Here is a 27,012-nt window from a genome sequence, read left to right as displayed (position 1 = left end):
ATATAATTATACATGGACTATAATAAAGAATAGACTAAATCAATGAAAGAATGACCATTAAAATCTCGTTTTGGCGAAAAACCCTAATCCGATAAAAAAACCAAAATTATTACAACCTAACTAATTATAATCCCAAATTATTACAACCTAACTAATTATAATCCCAAATTATTACAACCTAACTAATTATAATATTATATACTGAAATTATAATTATTAGTTTACATTTTATAATTATTTTATTAGATAAATAATAACATATTAAAAATATTTTATAATATTATCTACTTTAAAATGTATTATTGACAACTGTAAGAAAAATAGTACATTACATGATTTATAATGTAAAAATTAATAAATAAAATAAAAAATTTGGTTATCAATGTAAAAATTAATAAAATGTGTACAAATTTTGGAAATAACATTTTAATTTTTCAAAAATATAGTTTTTTAGGTTTCTATAATAAATTTAGTGAAAGAGATTGTTAGTAGAAAGATGAAGATTTCAAATAGAATAAACTTTTTATTTTTTATTTTTTTATGCCTTTCATATTATTTACAAAAATAATTATACCACTATATACAACAAAAATTAACTGCTATACAAAAAATGAACTTTTTTATTTTTCATGTTTTGTGCCTTTTATATTATTTACAAAAATATTTATACAATATATACAACAAAAACTACTATACAACACAAAAATGCTTACAAAAAAAACTACTATACAACGTCCAAGGGGGGATTCGACCTTAGGCGGTGAAGTGAACAAGCAAGAGACATAACCACCACTCCACCTCACCACATGTAGTTATAATTTGCTGATTAATAGAATATATTTACATTTCATTTTTATTTAATGATGTTTGGGAATTATCCCACATCGAAAGATAGGTGTTTAACTTTGGTATATAAATACCTATGTAATATGAATTGAAGCATATATATGAAAACATTGGGGCAACCTCACACGTGTGTGTGTGCACATGTACGTATGCACGTGTCGGTGCACACGTGTCTGTGTGTGTGGCGCGTGTGAGAGTATGTACACTCACATGTGAGAGTATGTACGGCTAGCACACGTATCGTGCGTGTGGCACGTGTGGGAGTGTGTACGGCTTGTGTCACATGTACACACGTGTGTGAGTGGTGTGTGTGGCACGTGACGTGTACACACGTGTGAAGGCTAGAACCGGGAGGGAACCGGTGATTCTGCTCTGGAACCCAGGCGGTTCCCGATTTTTTGCTGGAACTAGCACGGCTTGTGCCGATTCCCGAGTCGAATCTGGTTCGACTCGGCGATTTTAAATCATTGGTTTCAAATATTAGAAATTTTGGTTGCAAATAGATGTTACGAATAGGAAATCTTTAACATTAGTGAGACATCCAATTACTTCAAAATGAAAAAAAAAAAATCATAATTAAAAAAATACAAAAAAAAAAGCAGGAATCCATGTCTTTGCTGAGATTTCAAATATCTTAATTTGAATTGGCCTTGAAAATAAATATTACTCATATTTTGTAAATAAGAAACTTTCTGAGAATATAGTTAATAGTCCTATTGATTTCTAGTCCATAAATTTATTCAAAGTAAAATAAATAAATAAAAAATTGTGAAGACCAATGAAAATTTAAATAAATATCGTAAGTTTAAAGCTTTACGCAATACACAAACCTCGTTAGCTAGTGGTGCTTAAGTGGATAAAAATATAACAAAGAAATAGAACGAGAAAATCTGTGGAGTGGGGAGAGAAATGAGGAGGGAAACACTAAAATGGGAAAGCAAACCCTTTATCTTTCCTTATCTATCTTGCAAAAAGATGGCCTATTTTAATGGTTTCTCTCTCAAAGATTAGGAAAAAAATAAAAAAGAACAACCAACATGAGAGTGCAAAGTCCATCTCTATCAAGCATAAGGTGTATTTTAATAGGTGATATCAATGACTAAATCATCTCTCGAGTGGATATACAGAGCATAGCTAGTAACAAATTTTCTATTTCAATGTTGGATCCTGTGCCAGCAACCATTAAACAAAAGCTTTCATTAAGTTTATGCCACAAAAGCTTATTACATGGAGAGAGAGAGAGACTTTGTACATGGACTCACTGAAAGGGAGATATGATCTAATTTTTTGTTTAAGTGGCCCTCCATAAATTCATGCTTTGAATGGATTTAGGATCCAAAATTTTTCTGCTGCAAATCCATTTACCCTTAAAAAATGGATTTGGAATTTCTATAAGGGTTGTCTACAAAGGAGACCAATTGTTTTTTGTATATGGGGGTCACAATCATTTTTACTCATTAGATGTCAAATTGGATGGCTTGGGGTTAGTCATGAATTATGAAAATGTTTTTGTTGGAACTTTGTGTCTATTCAATGATACTCTTACAATCACCCATTTGAAATTTAAATGATCCATATCTTCCTTTTATGAATATTATGTAGGAAATGAAGAATATCTATATCCATTTAAATATGGAAGATGAGTTAGTTTGGGAGTTGCAAAGTGACAGGTAGTTCATGTTGAAGTATGTTTATAGAATGCTCTTCCACGGTGGTGCTGGTCATTACCTTTAGTGACTCAAGTTTGGAAATGGCCCGTATCACATAAAGTGCAAGTCTTTCTTGGATTGACAGTCCAAAGTAAGGGCCTTACTATTGATAACCTAATTAAGAGAGGCAAGATTATTATTAATGTGTGCATAATGTATAAGGAAAATAGTGAAACATGAGCCGATTTGTTTATTCATTGTTCGTTTATCTTTAGAATCTGATACTGGTGTTTCCACCTTATGGGGATAAGGCTGGCTTTGCCACAAAATGTGTTGGATATTATTCACCCCCCCCATGGAAGGCTCCTACTAGCCAAGCTCCCAAATCCTGGTCAAGCAGGTTTTGGTGGTGTGGTTAGAGATTGGCATGGACACATCATTTTCTCATATGCAGGTTCGTGTGGTGTCAAGATTGCCAACCATGCTGCGTTTGTAGCCCTTCTCCATGGTTTGAGAATTTTTAAAGAAGGAAATACAAGATCCTTTTATTCAATTGAAAAGGACTCTATAAATGTTACTAGATGGTGCAAAAAAGAACAATGTATTCCATGGCAGTTGAAATTGATTTAGTTTTGAGTTTGAAATTTGGTGGCTTCCTTGACGGTTTCTTTCTATCATGTCTACAAGGAAGCGAATGATATCGCTGATTCTCTAGTGAAAAAGGGTGTGGCTTTGCAATCTTTGGTCATTGCTAATGATGTAATTTCTCTTTTGTAATTTTCCTCATTCAATAAATTTTGATAATATTGTCAAAAAAAAAAAACCAACACAACTATTACAATCAGCTCAAACTCAGCGTGAATATTTGTTCTAGAAGTTTCGAAGACACCCAACAAAATTTGCACCAAGAAGGGGTAAGGGTCGCAATGGACCCGAGGGATAGACCTGATCTAGGTCCGGGAATAGGTCCAAAAATTGGACCTGCTGGGTCGGGTCCGAGTCCAAATTTTGGACTTGAACACTATTTGGGTCCGGATCTGGTTCCAGATCGATGACTGAGTCCCATAATATTTTTCGGGTCTCAATATACGCAATATATTTACATATAATTAAATACATTGATTTTTGGGTGGGGTCAAGGTTCGGCCAGCGGCCACCCCTTGGAAGGGGGTTAAAAACAAGTAAAATGTTTTGGGAGTGCGCATAGATACTGCAGAAGAGAGTGCCACTCAGATTTTCTAGAAGGACACGGTTTCTATGAGTCCACATAGAAATGAGTCACCTCTTAAAAATTTATTTTGAAGATGGATTTTTTTACCTAATTTTGAAAGACATGTAATTTCTAACATGGAGATCATGAATATGAGAAAATAAATAAATTTTAAAAATTAAAAACAATAATTCTATTAAGAAAACATTTGGACTGTTAGTTTCAACTATTTTTAAATAGATCATCTTATACTTAAGGGACTGCAAATGTAGAAATGCGGTCCCCGCTACATGAAGCAATTTTGCTTTATGGAATGCTTCCATTGTGGTTTAACTTTTATCCAAATCAGCACTGTTTGGCGTCTAACTACCTCGACAATCTATGGCAAATCATACAGCGTTGGGGTCTTCCTCCTTTTTTTACAACGATTTAACTTTATTAGATTAAAGGAAAAACATTATTAAAGCAAACTTTGTGGTCAATTCGTTGGCTTCTAAGAAACCCCTTGATTATTATTACAATGAAGATGTGATGATCACTATTATGCCATTGATTCATTACTTCCTTGTTTGGTAGGATCCTTGGGACACGTGCTATGAGTTTGATCATTTGAAAGGTGTTTATGTTTCATGTATGGGTGTGGTTTGTGTAAGGCTGAAGCCCTAAACAATTGAAGTACTACACTCCTTTAAATACTATCAAAAGATGTCATTTCAGTACACAAAATATTTATGATGGCTTGAAAATTTATTTTCACCTCTAATTATAAAATTTAAAACTTCAACAATAATGTAGGTCAAACAGATCTACAAACACTTAAAAATCTTAAAAATTGATAGTCTAGATTATACATTATCAGATGCATTCGTCCAAGACTTGAAGTCCATTTTTTTTTACCTCCATGTATCTTAAGGCCGATATAATTCGATTTGAGGGTTTTTTTGGCATAAAAAAGAAATTTTTAGTGATTTGAGGGTTTTTTGGCATCAAAAGAAAAATTTCTAGTGAACTTTTGAGGTGCACCTTAATTTGATTGTTTAGAGCATCAACCTTATATAAACTTTTTCCTTCATATATATACTTATAAGTCTCATTTTTATATGGTATTTTTGCAGCAAGATCCAACACGACATTGGATGTTAACGGTATTCAAGGAATTTTGTAGGTGTTCTTTATAAAAAATATACATTTCATTATGGTCTTTTAGATTTTTAATTAGGTGGTTGTGGATGTATGTATTTACCAGACTTAAAGTTCAAAAAAATGTTTTCACCGTCACACTAGCGATTGAAAATTGCCAGGTTGAGTTTGGAGCTGCGATTCAATTGAACCTAAGCCGTGCCGATACATTACCCTTTAACGAGCGATTGAAAAATTTCCATAATCATCCCGATTTGCTCTATTCGTTTGTTTGTTTTGATATTCTTTGCTATCTGTACACCAATCCAACTCGGTAAGATGGGGTGAATTTAGACTCTCAAGGCACTAAAGTTGTATTCTACCGTGATTATGTACTTAACTAATTGTAAATTATATAGGCAAGTACAAACCATAATAAGAGCACAAGACATAAAGCATAAGGCGCCGACAATACAAAGATTTGCGTAGTTTATCCCAAGGAGATATATCCATAAGCATAAGGGCAAACTGAAATCCCTTATACTAATGAGAGCTAGCATCATCGTTTTTTGGAAATAGAGTTACTTTTCTAACCCTTAACAAAACTCAATCAAGCAACCTTTTAAACCCATTCTCTCAATCGACATCACCTGCCGATCTCTCATCTCTATTTCAGAGATCCAAGAAGATAACTATGAGAGCAACTGAAGTCTATCTCTATAAAAGAAGACCACCTAAAATCACCATATGAACTGCTTTTCAACCTCTCACTTTGCAGGAGCCACTACCGCAAATTTTTGTCTATAAGAAGCTCATTTTTCTTTTAAAAGAAGGCCTTGTCTCGCATGCGCAGGAATCCCTACCTCTTTCTCCTAGAGGAATCTAGCTTTCCTGTATAATGACTCAAATAGGGCACGCATAACACTTTTTCCCTCATTCCTTATGTAATAAGGTAATATATCACATGCTATAAAAGAATATCATAGATGCCAAATATATCTCAAACTTAAGATATAACCTAGAGTCCTAGTAGAACTTCAATGGCATCCTAACTAACTTAAAAAAACTTGTCAATAGTAATATCAATCCCTGTCCTATATAATTAAAGGTGGAATATGGGTTGGGTCGACCCATGGATCTGATGGGTCGGTCCACAGTTCGGATCTAGGTCCACTATACCATGGCCGAAATTAGGTTAGGTCCACGTCCGGGTTCAGCTTAAATCATGTTGGGCTGGATAGGGTTTGGGTCCACATTTGGGTCTATGTTAAATCATGTTGGGCCAGGTCGGGTTTGGGTCCACATCCGGGTCCAGCTTAAATCATGTTGAGCTGGGTCGGGTTTGGGTCCACTTGACATTAGCCAGAACCAGGTCGGGTCCACGTCCGGATCCAGCTTAAATCACGTTGGGTCGGGTCGGGTCTGGATCCACTTGACCATGGCCAAAACCTGGTCGGGTCCATGTCCGGAATTAGGGTTGAATCTAGGTTGGCTTCGACCGAACCTGATCCAACCCATTCCCACCCTACATATCATAGAGATTTGCTTACGGTGGTGATTTCTAGATATCACCACATCCAACATAACCATTATAGGTGCCTCATCCAAATTAGCTATGAGCAGAATACCCAAAAACTTGGGTCTTGGAAGTTACTCTGAATATTTTACTAAATAATTATGCGTTGATAGAGATTGAAATGCCCCCAACCACCAAATAATTGAAAGACAGAGTAAATAATATGCTTTCCTAATACACGAATCACTTAGGTTACGTGCGCTACCAGACCAAATTGCTGACTAAAAGAAGCCAGACCCATGGAGCAGCTGGAATTGAAGGCTGAAGAACAACTGTCCTTACCAAAATTTAATGGAAATCACCACAAATTAATCTTTGAATTGCGTCTTTGGGAAAAAAGTAGCATCAATGGTCCAATAGGGAGCATACAATCGAAAATTTTCATGGTTTTTAATGTTTATTGCTCCCTACAAATGATAAGGAACACGCCACCTGTAAAAACCTTTAAAATGAGTAAAGGGCATTTCTTATGAAAAGGAAATAGCGCCAACTTTTACTGTTGATGGTCCCTGATAGAGGAATTTACTCTAGAATAAGTGTCATTGAATGTGCACGTGTGCCTGAGAGAAAGAGAGAGAGTACTAACCGAAAAAGTTTATATAAGGGTGAAGCTCTAAACAATTAAATTAAAGCATACCTCAAAAATTAAATATTTCATATCTTATAGATATTTTGATATATTTTTTAGGAAAAAATTTGGTGGGTCCACTCGAAATTGCCCAAGTCGGCTTGGATCCTCTAGATGGTCATGGATTGGAGAATTGCCCAAGTTATTCAGATGGTTCCCTACAGTAAAAACATGTTCACTGTAGGGACTCGGGTTCACGAGTTTTAAGTGGTCTTTTAATTCTATTTTCACCATTTATGCTTATTCATTGGGAAGTGGCAAGTGCCTGAGTCAGCACACTATTCTTGGTTTTTTAACACAAGCTGAAATAGGTTTGTGTTGAATGCTATCATATCATTCAAAAAAAGGGATGCTTATGTTTCAATCAAAGTTTTAAAACCTAGTTAGCTTAGGTAGATCGTCCACCCCACGTATCCATGTTGGATAGTTGGATCAGCGACCCGGATCACTTTGAATCAGCGATCTAAAGATAAATAAATTAATTAAAATTAAAAGCAGGATTTACGGGTTAGGGACTTAGCGGGAACTAAAAAACACATCACATAAGCTTTAAAAAAAAAAAATGTGAAAGGGGGGTTTTAAAACAATGGTTGCAACATAAACGCTCGTAAGAAAAGTTGCAATAGACTTCAGGACTAACACGATAGCTGGAGGTTAATACTTAATAGATATTAATTGGACCAAATTGCTCCTGGCTTAGGTAAAATATGTTATATGCAGTAATTTCATGCAGTTATGGAACCTCTTCTCTTTGGTAGTTATAAGCTCAATTTTGATAGCTCTACGGGTGACTAGGAATGGAGGGACAAAGGGGTTGTGAGAGATTGCAATGGGGAGATTTTATCGTGCTATGCAGATCCTTGTTGGCTTGTCACAACAAATGAGGTTGAATTTATTTGTTTGTTGCATAGCCAGAAGCTTTTTAAGAAAGATTTTCAAACTCATTATGTGCTGTGGAAGGTGATTCTTTAAATGTCATCAAATGTATAATAAAAAACAGCAAACCCGATATCTGTTGAGATCTATATGGTTGGAGGTGATGGACTTGGCTCACTCTTCGATTATTTCTTTTAGCCATATCGATAGAGAAGCAAATGAGGTTGTTGATTTTATTGGCAAAAAAAATGCTTTCTTTTTATGATATTAGAATCTCCAATTCTATAATCTCTTTGATTGATGAATAAAGGTTTCTTAATATTTGTCAAATAAAATTAATTAATTAATTAATAAATAAACTACGATGTAAACTCAAACGTTACAAGAATTTGGCTTTGCCTTCAAGGTTTAATTATTCGTCTTTTCTTTCTTCACTTGCCTTTTTTCTTGAAGATCAAAAACTTTTTATACTTAATTGAACTGGGACCCAAATTTATAAATTTACCCATGTAGCCTATCAGTAGAAAAAATCGATGGTTTACATCAATAGCGATGGGATTATGGGAATAGGAAATTACGGGACTAATAAATAGACTCTCTCTCATATGGCAGGGTTCAAAACTAGGGAGTCAAGAATCCATATCTCCCTCTCCTTCTCCCTCTCAAAACCAATGCCAGATTCTAAAATCGAGGGAATAAGAAGTCCAACTCATTAGGCCTTATTTTGGAAGGACCAACATGCCCATATTCTAGTCCCACTCATTATTACTGCAAGATAATAACTTATCTTCTGTACAGCGTCACATTCATTACTGATCATTAGATGTAAAATCAGATGATTGGAGATATGTGATTAATTGGGCCTAACTCAAAAAAAAAAAAAAAAAAAAAACAAACAAACAACTGTGACACATCGAAGATGTCGGATTTCACATCTAATAGCTAATGATGATTGTGACTTCTATGTACTAAAATGATCTTGTGGTTACAATTCCTATTATTAAAAATTCTATTAGCTCTTAATTACTTGTTTTCAATAAACTCTCATGGTTAGGACATCCTTATAACATGCGTCTCTGCCTACGTATGCTTTTGTGATATAATAATTGTGGTTCTAAGATGATTAGTAAGGTACATGAGCTTTACACCGTACCAACCCAAATTATTTTAAATCAATCAAACAATAGCAATTATACTAAAGTTCATACAATTTAGTGTTCTATTTGTCCCAACTAATTGAGAATAATTCTATTTTTATCAACTAACGCTTTAATACATTTAGTCGGTGAGCAGCCCTATAAATTTTTTTTGCAAGAGAACAACTTTGGCACACGAAAAAGGTAAAACGGTTTGATAGGGCTGCAGTCCTATCAAAATAAGTAAAGCCTCACATCATCTTATGACCCATCGAAAATTACAATTTAAACATTGAAAAACCTTTACATCAATCATCTCTACTTGAATGTTATGGTTGTAAAAAAATAGGATTTTAGCATCTAAAAATATTGTATATTGTAACAAATTATCTAGGCCGTCCATTTCGCCTAAAAATAAATGTTCACAGATATGCAAGATCTCTAAGACTTTGTTTATTTCAAATTTTATTGTCGGCGTTAAAAATTGATTTTAGAACCACCATGAAAAATTTCATTACCAAAAGTACTTAGGGGCCGAGAATTTGGGTTGACGCCATATTTTGTTTTCATAAAGCCTTGGCCTTATAAAAACTTCATCGCCATGAGAAAACCTATGAACTAAAGGTATTTGCACCCAATGGTTCAAGATCCTGGCAAAAGGTCAACAGCCAAATCATACTCCAAGGCTCCCTACTAGTCTCAAAGATGTCCTCCACAAATGACGGTTTGGCTTTGAAAAGTGATAACAATGACCTTGGTGGAAGCAACTCAGCTATGTTATAAAAAATTTTGAATTCCGAAAAAAACATATATATATATATATATATATATATATATATATATATTGGGATGGTTTTTCTATATAGAAAGATACTATAAAATGTCTATAGGAGAAAATGATCAGTGATTTCGTCTACCCTCATAACCGTCTAAAGTTCATCATACGGCCATGATTGTCCAGTAGTGTTTTTTTTTTCATTATTTTTCTACAAATCAGAATGACTTGAAATTTGGAGCATAAGTACATCTTAATGATGCACATCTAATAAAAATATATAACAAATAATTCGTGAAAACTAAATTTACTAAAATACCTACGAAACTTATAAAAAACCCAATTGGGTCAAGGCATTAATTAACTTTAATAAAAAAAATTTCTAGCTACTCCCTCTATGCACCTGAAAAAATTAATATCTCAAAATTGAATAGAGACCATCCAATTTTTAGATGGTGAGATCTAAGTCTTAAAAACTCAAATATCAAATTTTTTCTTTTAAAAATAGTCATCTCGTGATCCTTTTGTGGTTCCCAATATTCCATATTGAAAAATCCTCCCAAGCAGGTCTTCTAACCTGCTAGAGTAGAATTAAACTATTGCCCCGAGGAAACATCGTATACTTGCTCTTTTCTAAATCGAGATACCTGTGCACTAGTATGGATCTTATGGCCCTTTTCCCTATCACATTGGATGGGAGGCACTTAGCCATTTCATAAAAAGCTAAGGAGAAGAGTACTAAAATGTAAACTACTAAAAAAAATTAAAACAAGAAAAGCGGTGAGCCCCCATAGACAATAGTATTGTTTAATAATATGTGTGGCATATATATCCATGCCTTGTGTCCTTCCCTTGCATGTCCCAAGAGCTTCAAACTCCAACAGCAATGAAGCTCCAGTCCTTAGAAACCCTAATTGGGAAATATTTCTCAAAGGCCCCAAAAAGAGCTGCACTCTTACTATCATCAATCCTTATTCTCTTTACTGTCATTCCTCTCTCCTTCTCTATCAAAATTTCTTCTTTCCTTTTGATAAATTCTTCTCTTTGGGGCAACAACATAAGAGATTCTACTGCTAATGATCTTGGGGCCTTTAAAGAAACCATTAGAAGTTGTGATATATTTAGAGGAGAATGGGTTCCTGACCCAAAGGCCCCTTATTACACCAACACCACATGTTGGGCCATTCATGATCATCAAAATTGCATGAAATATGGAAGGCCAGACACTGGGTTCATGAAATGGAAGTGGAGACCAGATGAGTGCGAGATGCCGGAGTTCCATCCATCGGAGTTTTTTGAGACTGTGAGAGGGAAGTCCATAGCTTTTGTGGGCGACTCGGTCGCAAGGAACCATATGCAGTCCTTGATTTGCCTCTTGTCCAGGGTAAGCTTTAGCCTCAAGCAGGGCCTCACATTCTAAGCAATCTGCAATTTTTGTGTGTCACTTTTGTTAGTTTGTCACACTTTTGTTGGTTTGTTGGATAGTAGGCAAGGAAAGAACATAAACACACAGAATCTCTCCCTCCCTCTTTCTCTCTCTCTCTATCTCTCTCTCTCTCTCTCTCTCTCTCTCTCTCTCTCACAGACACACAGTCTCTCTCTCAGACACACACAGTCTCTCTCTCTCTCCCACAGACACACACACAGTCTCTCTCTCTCTCTCTCATACACAAATGCGAGTGCATATGTGCAGATGCACATGCATACAACATTTGCATGTGTGTGAGAGAGCATACACGTGTGAGTAGGGTGATATGTTTATTTTGAATAGATTGTATGTTCCTTATGCTTTACTCATCGAGTCCTTTTTGAGGTGTTACCCCCAGTAGTTGCTGGAGAAGCTTCTATAATTTTGCTTTGAAAAGGACCTTTCAACCATTCCATTTATCTCCTTGGTTCAAAAGTTATTGCCTGTATGTTTGTGTGCTAGTTCTTATGTGTAAAGAGCTTCCTTTTCACTGTGTGTGAATGTGTGAGAGAGAGAGGGAGAGGTCCTACACTGATACTAAACTCCTAAATACATAGCTCTAGCAAACTCAATTAAGTTTTTTTTTTTTTGTTTCTTGAAAATACTTATTTGGTTATTCTAAAGTAGATCCTAAATTTTCATTTGAGAAATATACTTGAACATTTCTATTGAAGGGAGTAAATGTACAATATGCTCTTGCAGTGGAGATTATACCTCATATCTTTCTTAATCCTAAATCACATCATTACTCTAGGGATCCTGCTGTTAGTTAATCCAAATCCTTGAAAGGGTATCCTGCTGTGTACAGTATGGCACTGGCTTTGTCTAGGATTTGTCAAACCTGGCTCTCTTTGCTTGCCTTTTCTTTTCATTTTTAGTCATTGATAGGTTGCTGGGTTGGTCACCCGTCCTTATTATTTTATGGAAAAAGTGTTGCGTGAGTCAGCGGCCACCGGAGCCGCTAACTCACAAACGTCCATCATAAAGATGGACGTTGTATAAAGTGTACCTTCCATGGATTCCATATAGACGGTACACCAAAAAAATACCAAAATAATATATTTTTAATTTTCAAATTTTATTTTTCTTTTCATATTCATGATCAACTTAGCTAGATGATGAATTCATAAAAAAGTTCGATAAAAAATCCATATCCAAAATAAATTTTAGAGGGGTACATATGAGTTGGCTCATGGAAACCATCCTTATTTTATAGCATTGCAGGAAAGACTACTATTCAAAACGTTTTATGCTTACCATATTCCTAGGATGACAAGTCCAGCATTACTTTCACTTTTCAAATTTAAATGAATAAATGGTAAAGGGGAGAAAGATTCCATTCCTACGAGGAAACCAAAGTAATTTGTGAAGCACAAGACCTAATCCCTCAAAGAAAGTGAACAAATATAAACAAAGAAACTAAATTCACATTCAATAAGCTAAACTATCATGATACCTTCATGTCCAGTAAGTATTCCAATTTCAGATGAAAAAGATTTATCAACATTAGAGAGAGATACCAACATGTGAAGAATTCAAATTTCCAGAAGATAGAGAGGTACCGATATGAGAGAGAGAGAGACACCAACATGTAAAAGTAATCAAATTTCAGAGGTACCAATATGAGAGAGAGCATTGTTGGAAAAATTAAACCAGAACGGTTAACTGGACATGGCCCAGAAGCTGTTCAACTAGCCTAACCGATAGACCTGCCGGTTCAACAGTTCTAATTGGGCAAATCTCAGGCGGTCAAACAAATGTTAAAAAAATACAAAAAAAAAATCTAATACAATATGAAAAGTATATATAAAGAATGATTAAACAAAGCACATCCAAATGAAGTTGAAATTTAATAAAAAAAAATGAATTTTAAATAATGGATTTTTGCCCAAGAGTATTTTTAAAATTTTCTAAAAAAGATGAAAAAACGTAAAAATAAATATTGATGACCAAAACAATTTCTAATTTTTTTCCATATTGATAAAAATATTTGTTAAAAAATACATTATAAACAAAATTCCTTAATTTTTTAGAATTTTATATTCTTTCTAAAAAAAATACCTATCCGGTCACCAAAACCAACCAGTGGTCAGTTCCAATTTAACAGGGCGGTTACTTGTTAGAACGGCCGGTTTTTCTAACAACAAGAGAGAGAGAGAGAATTTTGTATATCCGAGAGGATGGTGGGCATGTGAGTATGAAGTTAGCTTTGTTTTGAATAACATTATTTCTTTGGACTGTGTTTTTTGGGCTTATAACAAGCTAAGAGAAAAATCAACGGTAATCCGACTCCCCACCAACCATGTTTATTAAAAACTAATCACGTGTGTCCTCGATTTGATTGGCATGTAGAAATAGTACATTGAACAAAATATACATGCAATGCAACTAACAATGTAAATAATATTAAAAAAAAAACAAAAGGTATTATGAAAAATATATATTTAGTGAATCCCAAATAGTTTTGGATAAGGCTTGGATGATGAAGATATACGGTCCATATTTATGGAGAGGTTTTAAACCCTAATCAATTGTTCCTCGATTCATGACTACATTTGAGGGCCATTGATTTAGATCATTGATATTCAAATCAATTCTTGTTTTTTAGGGGAAAACTACCTATTGATGGCGTTGTCCATTTCTTCAATGTTGACCAAAGCCCACAAAACTGAATTTTTAAATTTTTTAAAAAATATTCAAATTCACCTTGTGAAGAAAAAACACATTTTGAAATCTTACAGTGGTATTTCTGCTTGCTATACAAACGGACAGTAATCACTGTAGGAGCAGGAACTGCTGTCCACCAAATACATGGCTTTTGGTGCTTTAATAAACAAAGTAGAAAAGAGGCCATACAAAAGCTCCCCTTCTTTTTATAGAATTGATTTTTGGAGTGACTAAATGTGATCTAAAATATTTTCAGATAAAAAAAGAATCTTCCGAACTATTATTTTGGCTTGCTTGAACATGTATCGTAGCTAATAAGTCGAGCACCTAACACTCCCCCATATACTAAAATCTTAATTTAATATAAAACACCTAAAGTAGAAATTTTTGCTAGGAAGCATGTGTATATATTCAAAATATTGAATTAAAAGAAAACATTTAACCTTCCTATAGGAGGATCGAAATAGAATCCTCCTGTTCCATTTTTACAGACATTTTGGCCAGAGCTTGCAAAGATCTCCAGCAAGACAGACAGGTGATTTTAAGTTTTATTTTTAGCAAGCTTGACTGACCAAATGAATGGACAAAGGCGATAGGATTCTTTGGTGCATCAATTTTACCATATTTGAACTTTCTTAGATGACCATCACTATTGAAAGGCATTCATGTTGCTTGTGACTACTCCCTCTCTCTGTCTCTGATAACCATTCTTAACTTCTAACATCTCTAGGTGGAGTACCCTGTGGACGCCTCCATTGACAGTGACGAGAGGTTCAGGCGTTGGTTCTACGCCACCTACAATTTCACCATTGCTGCCTTTTGGTCCCCTTACCTTGTAAAATCTATGGAAGCCGACCATTTGGGCCCGGCACTCACAGGGCTATTTGACCTCCATCTCGATACCTTTGATGACGATTGGACAGCCCAGATCGAAGGATTTGACTATGTCATCATATCTGCCGGCCATTGGTTCTTTCGACCTATGGTCTTCTATGAGCAAGGCAAAGTTGTTGGGTGCTACTATTGCAAACAAAAGAATATCACAGACTTGGGCATAAACTATGCCTATAGAAGAGCCTTCAGAACAGCATTCAAAGCCATTAATGGGCTACAAAATTTCAAGGGTACAACTTTCTTGAGGACGTTTGCCCCTGCGCACTTTGAGGGTGGTCTTTGGAACCAAGGTGGGAACTGTATTAGGACCAAACCTGTCAAGAGCAATGAGACAAAGTTAGAGGGGATGAACATGGAGTTGTACATGAGCCAAATTGAGGAGTTTAGAGATGCAGAAAGAGTGGGTCGAGAGAGAGGGCACAAATTTAGAGTTATCGACACTACCCAGGCTATGTTAATGAGGCCTGATGGCCACCCCAGTAGGTTCGGGCACTGGCCTCATGAGAATGTGACATTGTACAATGATTGTGTGCACTGGTGCCTTCCTGGCCCAATTGATAGCTGGAACTCTTTTCTACTTGAAATGTTGAAGACGGAAGTTGGGAGGTCAGTCTTACGATGACAGCAGCAGCACTTGGGGAGAGAGATTTCAACTAACAAACACCAAATTGGACTTGGAAGACAGAGAGGCTCAGAATGGATTTGAAAATGAGAGAGATGAAAAATACCATATTGCTTTCGGAAGGGAGAGCTCAAAGACATGAAATGGATTTATATTACACGAGGAAAGATTGCAGGAATTAATTGTGTTGTATGTTTGGTACAAGACATCTGTCGAGTAGTCATAAATATAAGGGTGATGAATTTGTAAAGGACATGGTTGGAAGTAATATGAAAATATATAAAGATTTATAGCCTCACTGAGGATATGCCATTCAATAGAGCAGAATAGAGAATCAGGATTCATGTAGCCGACCCCAATTAATTAAAAAAAAGTTAAAATGTTGATGACAAGGATGAGTTACTCTTATATCAAATAACGGCCCACATTACCACATGCAGGCAGTTCCAATATGTTGGTAAGGGGATAACTGATATTTGTATATTCTGCAATTTATTGTACTAGAAACAACAAAATATTTACTTTCCTATTTGTCCACACATTAAAATGACCATGAGAGCTGTATTTCTTTGCTTCCTCTTTTGACCGAGTATCCATCTTATTCCAATTCTTCTACCATAAATTCTCAAAGAATACATGCAATGATCTACCTTATAGTTCTCTTAGCCATAAGAAATAAAAAACATGCAATAAGATAGTAAAGTGAATATCAAAAACCCTCGGCCTGACAACAGAGATTTGATAGTATAGGGAGAGAAATCGATGTAATCACTAAAATCAATAAATAATTGCACTAACCACTTCATAAATAATATAGCATATGGTCTCTTCATCTCTTACAACAAAACTTATAAGCAAAGCTTATTTCTCACAACAAAATGTGTGTTAGCCAAGCTCTTTCTTCTCTCAGCAAGAAAGGACAATAATAGGAAACCTTAATGCTCTGAATCGAATCCTTATGCAACATCAAGCACTTCTTGTTTTGGTTTCCCCAAACCACTTCTATCCTTTTCCCCACACATTTACCATCGTTATTATCTTTGTACTAAGAGTATAATGCATAAGAATGCGTGCTCTTGAATACAGTTCAATAAACTCTCTCTCCTTCAATGTGAGACTCAAACCCACATCTTTCTCAGTCTACAAAATAAGTTAGGAAAGAACTATAAAATCATATTGTTGTTTTGAAATATACTAAGCATTTTTCAAACCAAACATACTAACAGAAGATCTATACACTTAAAAATCTTGATAATTGATGGTTTTGATAATGCATCCAAGACTTGAAGTCGATTTCTCTTAATGTCCATGTATCTCAAGGTGGCGATGGTTTGATTTAAGGGATTTTGAGCATTGAAAAAAAATTTCAAGTGAATTTTTCAGGTGCACATTAATTTGATTGTTTAGGGTCTCAACCTTATATAAACTTTTTTCTTCATATGTATTCTAAATTTCGTTTTTTTATTAGATATTTGGTATTTTTGCAGCAAGATGCAGTACGACATTGGATGTTAATGGTATTCAAGTGAATTTTGGATGTGTTCCTTTTATAAAAAATATACATATCATTTTTGTTCTTTAGATTTCTAATCGAGTGGTTGTGAACCTATGTTATTTACTACAATTAAAGTTCAAGAAAGTATTTCTCGAGGTCGTGACACTAGCGATTAAAAAATTGCTATGATGAGTTTTGGAGCTGCGACTCAATTGAACCTAAGCCATGCCAATACATTTCCTTTACTAGCGATGGAAAAATTGCATCCTGATTTGCTCGATTCATTTGTTTATTTTGATTTTCTTTGCTATTTGTATACCAATCCAACCTGGTAAAACTGGGTGAATTCATCTAGCAATTCAAGGTCTGATTCTGACTTTCAAGGCACTACCTTTAACTTGTTAGGATTTAATAACCTTAGATGCGAAAACATGAACTCTAAAAGTTGGATCCCACCATGATCATGTACTTAACTAACTATAAATGATATAGGCAAGTACAAACCATAATAAGAGCACAGACATAAAACATAAGGCGCCGACAATACAAAGATTTGTGTAGTTTATCCCAAAGAGATATATCCATAGGCATAAGGGCAAACTGAAATCCATTATGCTAATGAGAGCTAGCATCATCGTCTTTTGGATATAGAGTTACTTTTCTAACCCTTAACAAAACTCAATCAAGCAACCTTTTAGACCCACTCTCTCAACCAATATCACCCGCAGATCTCTCATCTCTATTCCAGAGATCTAAGAAGATAACCTTGAGAGCAACTGAAGCTCTCTTTCTGCAACCTTTTAGACCCACTCTCTCAGTCGATATCACTCGGCGATCTCTCATCACTATTCCAGAGATCCAAGAAAATAACCTTGAGAGCAACTGAAGCTCTCTTTCTGCAACCTTTTAGACCCACTCTGTCAACCGACATTACTCATTGATCTCTCATCTATATTCCAAAGATCCAAGAAGATAATCTTGAGAGCAACTGAAACTCTCTCTAAAAAGGAAAACCACCTAAAATCTCCATATGAACTACTCTTCAACCTCTCACTTTCCAGGAGGCACTATCACAATTTTATGTCCATGGGAGGCTTATTTTTCTGTTAAAAGAAGGTCTTGTCTTTCATGCACATGAGGCCCTACCTCTTTCTCCTAGACGAATCTATCTTTCCTGTATAATGACTCAAATAGGGCACACATATTATTTCTTATCTCATTCCTTATATAAGATAATAAATCCATACTAGATAAAAATATCATAGATGCCACATATATCTCAAACTTAAGATAAAACCTAGGGCCGTAATCTACTAGAACTTCAATGGAATCCTAAGTAACTTAATAAATTTATCAATATTAACATCAATCCATATCCTATATATTAAAGGTGGGAAATGAATTGGGTCGACCCATGGACCCAATGGGTCAATCCACGGGTTGGGTATGGGTCCACTTTTTTTTTTTGACAAATGTTAATAATCTTAGTAATATTATGGAAATGTTATTACATTAACAGAGATAACAAGAGAAGATAAAAAGGCACCCCTCTTGGCCAGATTGTCCGCCACCTAGTTTGCTTCACGGTAAACATGAGTGAAAGAGACCGTAATGGTAGAAGACAAATCCATGATGTGTAACAAGAGAGATCTTAGTTTCCAAGGAATAAGTTGTTCCTTATTACTCCACTTAACCACATTAAGCGAGTCCCCCTCTATCCAACATGACTGGCCACAGTTTCTCTCTCTAAAGATCTTCAAACCTTGATAGAGTACACGCAGTTCAACAAAATTTGTCGTTGCACACCCTATCGGCCCAGCACACGAAAAAAGGGTATTACCATCACAGTCTCTTAGAATGCCACCAATACCAGCTATCCCTGGATTACCAAGAGAGCTTCCATCAAAATTGAGTTTCAACGTACCCAAAAGGGGCGCCATCCACAAGCTTTTCGGTCTACTCCTAATGGCACCCAACTGAAAAAGATTGTTTAGGTTAGCAAAAACATCAACCTTGTCGTACCCCATCCTACTTTTGAGACAGAAAGCCATGACCAGATCGAACACTTAATAAAATGAATCAGGTTATCCAAAGGTAGAGAAAGTCCTTCGAAAGTTTTCATTTTCCTTTCTTTCCAAACTTCCCAAAGAATAACTCCTTCAGCAATTTTCCACAAAGTCTTATTAACTTCACCGACTGTGGTAGAGCCAAACTAATATTGACCACCCCAAACAACCAGTACCAAATTTGGAATGTAAAAAGGCAATGTATGGAAAGATGCGCACCAGATTCGCCATCAGCTTTACATAGCAAACAAACATTTGGTAGAATCTTATGCCTTTTAATCAGGTTGTCAACTGTTAAGACCTTATTCAAAGCGGTCAGCCAAATAAAGACTTGTACTTTGTGAGGTATGGGTCATTTCCAGATTTGACCAATCTAAGGGCAAGACGATCTCCATCGATCATAAAGAAGAACATTGTAGCAAGACTTAACAGTGAAAATCCATCACTCTCAATCTCCCATACCATATAGTCCTCCACATCTGGTGAAATATAGATTGTTTCTAGTAATTCCATTAACGCGTACCATTGAGCAAAGAGTGTGTTGTTTAGCCTCGCATAGGACAATGAGATATTCCACGATAAAGAGTCACATCTTCTTTCAATCACCTCACAAACCTTAATGTTGGGTCTTAAAATAACCTCAAATAATTGTGAGAAAAGAGACTTAAGAGGATACTCCCCCACCCACTTATGATGATAAAAGGAGATTTGGTTACCACACCCTACAGATCATATAAAATAACCAACAATCTTAAGTCTGCACAAAACTATATGTCTCCACATCTGAGAGGTATTCCCTCCCTTTCTCTCCCCATAGCCAAACTCCCGATCTACCCAACTCATACTTAGCAAAAAGGACTTGAAACCACAGCTGCTCTTTTAAATAGAGACTCCATTAACCAAACTAATGCGTCTAATGCCCAAGCCCCCTTTCTTCTTGGGTGTACACACCCTATCCCACCTAAGAAGATGGAATTTCCATTGGTCATAACTAGAGCTCCAAAAGAAGTCCCTCATCATCTTCTCGATCTTTTTGGCAACCAAGGCAGGCATATTAATCAGCGACATCTGATAAACAGGAAGGTTTGCCAAACAAGATCTTAAGAGCGTCACTCTACCACTAAGAGATAAGTATTTGGGTTTCCAAATATCCAACTTACATTGAACTCTCTCAAGCACTCTATCCCAAACTGTTAGAGAAAGTCTAGAGTCGAAAATTGGTAGATAAAGTTACAAAAGGGGGAAAGGCATCCACCTTACAACCCATCACTTTAGCCAAGGATGCAGTCAAAGACTCAGTGCAGTTGATGCCAACCAGGGTAGATTTATGAAAGTTAACTTTAATGCCAATGGTAACTTCACATATTTCCAGGAATAATGCAATGTTCTTAATATGTAGGGGATCCACATCACAGAAAATAAGAGTGTCATCAACATATTGTAAATGGGAGACCACCATACTTGAATCAGCAATAGAAAAACCCGAAAAATGTCCCACCCTCTCCACATTTCTCAGCATTAAACTAAAGCACTCAGCATAAATCATAAACAGAAAGGGGGAGAGAGGATCCCCTTGGTAAAACCTCTAAAAGCTTGAAAAAAACAAATCGGGCTACCCTTGAATATCACTGAGAAGTGTGCAGAAGAGAGGCAACCAAACATCCAACTCCTCCACCTGTTACCAAACCCCATGCCTTTCAAAATTTCTAACAAGATCCCCCATTCCATGCGATCATAAGCTTTCTCCATGTCCAATTTAAGAAAAATACCATGCTTCTTACTTTGGATTCTCGAGTGGATACATTTCTCTGCAATCAAAACACTATCCGTGATTTGACGGTCCTTGATAAAAGCAAATTGGGTGTTGGAGATGAGAGAAGGTAAAACACTTTTCAAACATTCTGCCAACATTTTTGCTACAATTTTGTAAAGGATAGTTAAAAGATTAATAGGGTGGATATCAGATCGAGACTTCTTCAGGATTAGGGCTAGGAAGGTCGAATTCACCCTTTTTGAAAATGCTATCTCTAATAAAAAAAACCCCTAACAAATTCCAATAACTCACCTTTAACCAACTCCCAAAATTTATGAAAGAATGCTAGAGGGAAACCGTCCAGACTTGGGGCTTTATCCCTAGGCATAATAAAAACCGCCTTGCGTAATTCCTCCATAAAGATATCCTTTTCTAAAAAATTCTTTGATTCTACCAAGAGAACTTTAAAGGGGACTCTGTTAAAGGATAGTAAAAGAGTGACTTCTTTAGAAAAAGCCTTCTTAAAATAATTAATCAAGGCCCCTTGCATAGCAACTTCATCATCAGAATCAATATCAGGGATAGACAAACCATAAATATCATTTTGTCTCCTTCTAGCACTAGCAATAGCATGGAAAATTTTAGTGTTTAGGTCCCCTTTAAGCCATTTTGATCTGGACCTTTATCTTCAATATACTTCCTCTGATCTACGAAGACCATCCAGCTCTTTAATTTTCAAGCTCCTCTCAAAGACCAATTGTTCCGACAACACACCATTTGATTGAACATTACAATCTAGCACCTCTATCTCAGCAAGAACACCATTCATCTTGGCCTTAATATCAAATATATTCTCTTTCTTCTAATCAATCTGCTTATGTTTAATATTGAAAAGTTTCTTATATAATTAAAAGTCCAAAGTTCCCTCCATTATAGTATTGACCCAAGCCCCTTTAATCAGATCAACCACCTCTTTCTCCATCAGCCAGCCAACATCTAATCTAAAAGGTCTCGACTGCTCATTCAAAATACTAGAAAAGAGTAATAAAGGGCAATGATCTGAAGATACTCTAGGTAATTCTTTGACCGAAGCAAGGGGGAACTCTTCCAACCACTCCGCCGCTACCAGAAATCTATCTAATTTAGACGTAGCTAAATTAGTGATACTATTATTGGACCAAGTAAATTTGGAACCAATAATAGGGAGATCCACCAAATAATTATTTTCAATAAACCTGTTGAGCATCCTCATTGAAGAATTAAGAGGGGTGCCAGCAAGACATTCATCAAGCCACCGAATCAAATTGAAGTCCCCCCTAATCACTACAGGGTAAGAGCACGATTGAATTACATAATGTAAATCAGTATGAAAATGTTCTTTTAAAGCATGCATACAGGGCCCATAAACATTCACGAAACCCCAAGAGAAACCCACTTTCCAGCCAATAAAACCCAAAAGTAAAAAATAGCCATTAATTATAACATCAAATTTCACCACAACCAAAGGATCCCAAAGGAGCCACAAACCACCAGAAGCACCAATGGCATCAATCCTACAAAAAGTAACCGCACCCGATCCCCACACCTCTCGAGCCCTAGAGACATTGGGGCTTCAGAGCTTAGTTTATTGCAACAGCAACACTACAGGATTAAATTTAGAAACCAAAACGTGACATCCCTTTTCCTATTCGAATGTCCCAGCCCCTTAACATTCTATGAAAGAAAATTTATTCAACAACAGAATAATTAAGGTTAAAGGAGGAACCTGGTCCTTCAATACCACTACCAAAAAGACCATCCTTCAGTAACACAGCTTCATTAAAATCCTCCTCTCTAGACGAAGATGAATAACAATCCCGGAACTTAACCTCCAGCTCGCGAAATACAATAGAGTTTCCTTTCAATGCTTGCATCCTCAGATGCCCTCATGCCTGGATTCTAGCAGAGGTTCTCACCCGTCTCCTCATCTCCTTGGTCTTCTTCCCACAATCACGTTCTTTAGTTGGCGTGTCAAAAACAGTGGGTAAGTCTTAAAAATCTTTAGGAAGCTTCCCACTGACCATATCTCAACAGCTTTCTGTGACCTATGACTCTCCTTGATCTCATTCATAACCACACATTATGGAATATTTTCCATACTCATATCATCTATCAGCTTACCAACCACATAAGCATCAGTCACAAACAAATTTTCCATCACGGCCACCCCTTCCGGCTTGCCAAGACCAGGTGACAACAGTGGCTGGGATCTTGACACCCCCTTGCTGGAACTCCAGCGGATACCGACACCACCCTAGAGACTTCATCAGAGACAGTTTCTGAGTGGCATGGTGCTCCTAGCACTACCACGACCAGTGGTAAAGGGACCTCCACCTCTTCATCATCAATTTGGCCAAGGGCTGGTAGACCCAAAACAGGGTCTAACGGAGGTTCAATGGCAAGAGGTTGAGGATCTTCAAGCACACCAACTTCATCATCTAACATTATCATCACGAAAGGATCGAAAAGCAGATGATCGAACTCAGATATAGACTGACAAGAACCTTTAGCCACTGCCTTACGGGCTGGAAGAGGATGCATGATCCCTCTCAATCAAACCACCAGCACACCACACCAGAGGCTTTAGAGCTGAGAGGGGAATGTACCAGACTTAAAAAGGCGAGGATACCACAAAACCAACAGAAGCCACCACGAGGAGGAAACCTTCCCTTTTTGAAGCGAAAAAGAAGAAAGGGACAAGCAAGGTTTTCTAAAAACCTGGTCAACTGAAAAAAGAGGCGCCACGTCGAGAAAAATCATTCTTGAAGATATTGTAACCAAGGAAGACTTCCTTGGGACACTCTGACACCGCCTCTCCAGCAATTTCTATGTACATGGATAAAGAAGACTTGGGTATGCCCACGGGACTACCAGTCGTCCAAATAGTATCGTGGGAAATGGTGAGCTAACAGCCACCGAAGAAAACGGCGCTTGGGCGATAACACTGCTAGAAAATTCTGCCGTTGAATTTGGGAAATGGCCAACCGGGATCCACCGCTTGGAGATCTTAGGAGTTTCAACTTTTTAAAAATTACGAGAGTTGCTCTTAAATTTCCTCCACTGATGGTTATGCATAACGTTACCGGCGGCAGTGTTTACCATCACCTCTGTCAATTTTTCCAATTGTGGCTCAGGCTCTGAAGTAACCAAAGTACTGTCTTTGACAAACCATCACAAAGGTCTTTCACCAGTATCATCTGTGATTGAAATCGAAAAGAGACTCGCATTGATATAGAGAAAAATATTCCTCGAGAAAAGCGCACCAGAACACCACCCAACCTTAACACAAACATACCGACAATCTGGTTTCATAAAAGAGACTCAATCCCAATCATGATAAACCCCAAAATGGCCCACTACCAAACAATCGTAACGGTGCAATGAACTTTGGATGGTGATGAGGGTAGGCGAAATCACTGTTCATTTTTGCCTATAGGCGTTGGTGTATGTGTATATATATATATATATATATATATATATATATATATATATATATATATATATGTTAATGATACTATGAGACATTCCGACACCCATATGAGTATAACCCCAAAGGATCACCATTAAATTTTTACACAGATCTCTGGAAAACCTATTCACTCAAGTCCACACCCATGTAATAACTTTTCTAGAGATATGTGTCAAAATTTAGTGGTGATCCTTTGAGGTCCTACTCACATGGGTGTGGGAGGGTCTCATAGTGTCGTTACTTATATATATATATATATAAAAAGTCTTCCCAATGCCTATTGGCAAAAATAAATAGTGATTTCTCCTACCTTCATCACCATCTAAAGTTCATTGTACGGTCAGGATTGTCCGGTAATGTTTCATTTTTTTTATATAAATCGGAATGACCTGAAATTTTAAGCGTATATATAACTTAGTAATGCGAACCAAATAAAAATATAAAAAAAATAATTCGCAAAACAAATATTGATCAATACACCCCTAAAATATTTCGTGGGTATTTTTATCAATGTTTTTCATGTAAAATAGTTTTTTGATATTTTTCATAGATTCACCTATTTTTTATGAACACACACTTCAAATTTCAGGTCATTCTGATTTGTAAAAATCAATTAAAAATAAAAAAATACTACTAGACCATCATGATCATGCGATGAACTTTGGACAGTGATGATGGTAGGTAAACTCACTGTTCATTTTCGCCTATAAGCGTTTTGTAGTATCTTCTATATATATATATATATATATATATATATATATATATATATATATATATATATATATATATATATATATATATATATATATATATATATATATATATATATATATATATATATATATATATATATATATATATATATATATGGATATTCTAAACCTCACAACCTTTCAAATTACAACAATTCAAGATAAAGAGAGTTGTGAATGATGGATTTATTAATTTTGTAGTCTAATTTTAAAAAACAGTTGCTTTTGTCGAGCAATTTTGTAAATATTACTACAAGACAAAAGGTACTTTTGTCATCTCCGTAAGGGGTAAAATTGAAATTTTAACTAAAAGATAATGACACTCTACAAATAAAGTTCCAGAACACTAACTTCTAAAGTACCATTGTACTTTTGTGAAAATATCACATTTGCCCTTACTTAATGGTAAAGTTGCCTATTTAAATAATTTTTTAATAAAAAAGCAATGATTGTTTTGATAATTACATCCATCACAACCCCTTCTAACTTTAACCTTTGTATTTTGAGGAGTTGTTAACTTTAGACAAACTTATATATATATATATATATATATATATATATATATATATATATATATATATATATATATATATATATCTCATTTATTTCTAGTGCAATGATGCCATAAGCATTCTTATACATTAGATTTTAAATTGGGTGGTTAAGCTCAAAAGTTAAAAAATAAAATAAAAATAAAAATAAAAATCTCAAACTTTGTAACACACCTCAAACGATCCATTTTGACATCTAATGGGTAGAAATGGTTATACTATCATGTAACAATATTAAATTATTTCACAGTATACAATCTCAAAAAAAAAAAGGTAATACAAGGCTATCAGTTCAACAAAGTTGCCAAAGTCTAATAAAAAAACATTACCCAGATGGTCCCTTATCACTCTACCCAACCATGCCGGTTCCAGATTTCTTACCAAGCTTCCATCAAAATTAATCTTCATGCATCCCATTAGTGGCGGACTCCAAAGTCCTCCCTTTCTATTCTTATTTACACGACAATCCATATTAGCAAGTATATCCACTCTAGAGATACCAAAGCAATTCCGCTTCCTCTCCATATTTCCCATGGAATGGTTACCCTAAAAGCTTTTCATAAAATACCCCAACTTCGGTAAACCCGGCATGTCAAGTTGGTCCACGATTTCTCTATGACTCATGGGCTCACTAATGATCATCCAAATGTTGTGAGTGAATAGATAATTCATGAAAACATGATTGATGTCCTCCAAATGATCATCCAAATGTTGTGAGTGAACGGACAATTCCTGATCGGTCCCGGACGCATGGACAAAGGAAAGAAAAATAGAGTTTCAACTGCTTTTTTTCCACTTATAATTTAAGATAAATTAGAAAAAAAACTCTCTCTAACAAATCTTTCCCCTTGTTTTTGGCAATGTAAGTTTCCAAAATTTAAATCTTTCAATATCTTAAAATAAGAGAGATCCTTTTCTTCAAACAAAGATCTTGTAATGACTTAAATTTACTTTAAAATTTAAGAAATTCATATCTTATAATTTTATAGCATAATAATTTTAAGGAAAAATATCTTTATCTCTTATTTTTAAGTTTCATATCTCCATACACCCAAGAATTAAAAATATATCTAGCATCGCAGAAATCCTAGGTTTTATATCTTCTAACCCCCTAATTAACTTTACTCTCTTTAATCATATTTTTTTAACCCAAACAAATTATAGAATGACTATCCTTTTTAAACACATCTTTTCTCTCTTTTCTCCCAAACCCCTCTCCCAAACCCCTTCTCTCTCCCCGTACTACCCCTCTCTCTATATTACCCCAAGCCCGTACAAATGGATCTTCAAGAACCTAGATTGCTAACTTATAATTAGCTCCTGCTACATCCGGTTCCTTCCCTTCGACCACAGCGATGAAACATAACGTCGTTCCACTCTGTTTATTGTAAGTGGAGATGGTATTTGCCCAGATCCTGAAT

At 35.7% G+C, this 27,012-nt stretch overlaps 1 protein-coding gene across 1 annotated transcript; it reads left to right on the top strand.

The window, feature by feature from the left end:
• The first annotated feature begins 10,594 nt into the window (after positions 1–10,594).
• LOC18434073 (protein trichome birefringence-like 19) lies at positions 10,595–15,761 on the top strand. Its single transcript, XM_020667086.2, has 2 exons — positions 10,595–11,199; positions 14,681–15,761. Exons 1-2 carry the CDS (start codon positions 10,672–10,674, stop codon positions 15,464–15,466), a joined length of 1,314 nt encoding a protein of 437 aa, XP_020522745.2. The 5' UTR covers positions 10,595–10,671; the 3' UTR covers positions 15,467–15,761.
• Positions 15,762–27,012: the final 11,251 nt, after the last annotated feature.

The sequence above is a fragment of the Amborella trichopoda genome, chromosome 10, assembly GCF_054954075.1.
Source record: "Amborella trichopoda isolate Santa Cruz 75 chromosome 10, AtrichopodaSantaCruz75HAP2 v2.0, whole genome shotgun sequence".
Taxonomy (NCBI): Eukaryota; Viridiplantae; Streptophyta; class Magnoliopsida; order Amborellales; family Amborellaceae; genus Amborella; species Amborella trichopoda.
The sequence above is the reverse complement of the archived record's forward strand: the minus strand, read 5'-3'. Positions and strand labels throughout refer to the sequence as shown.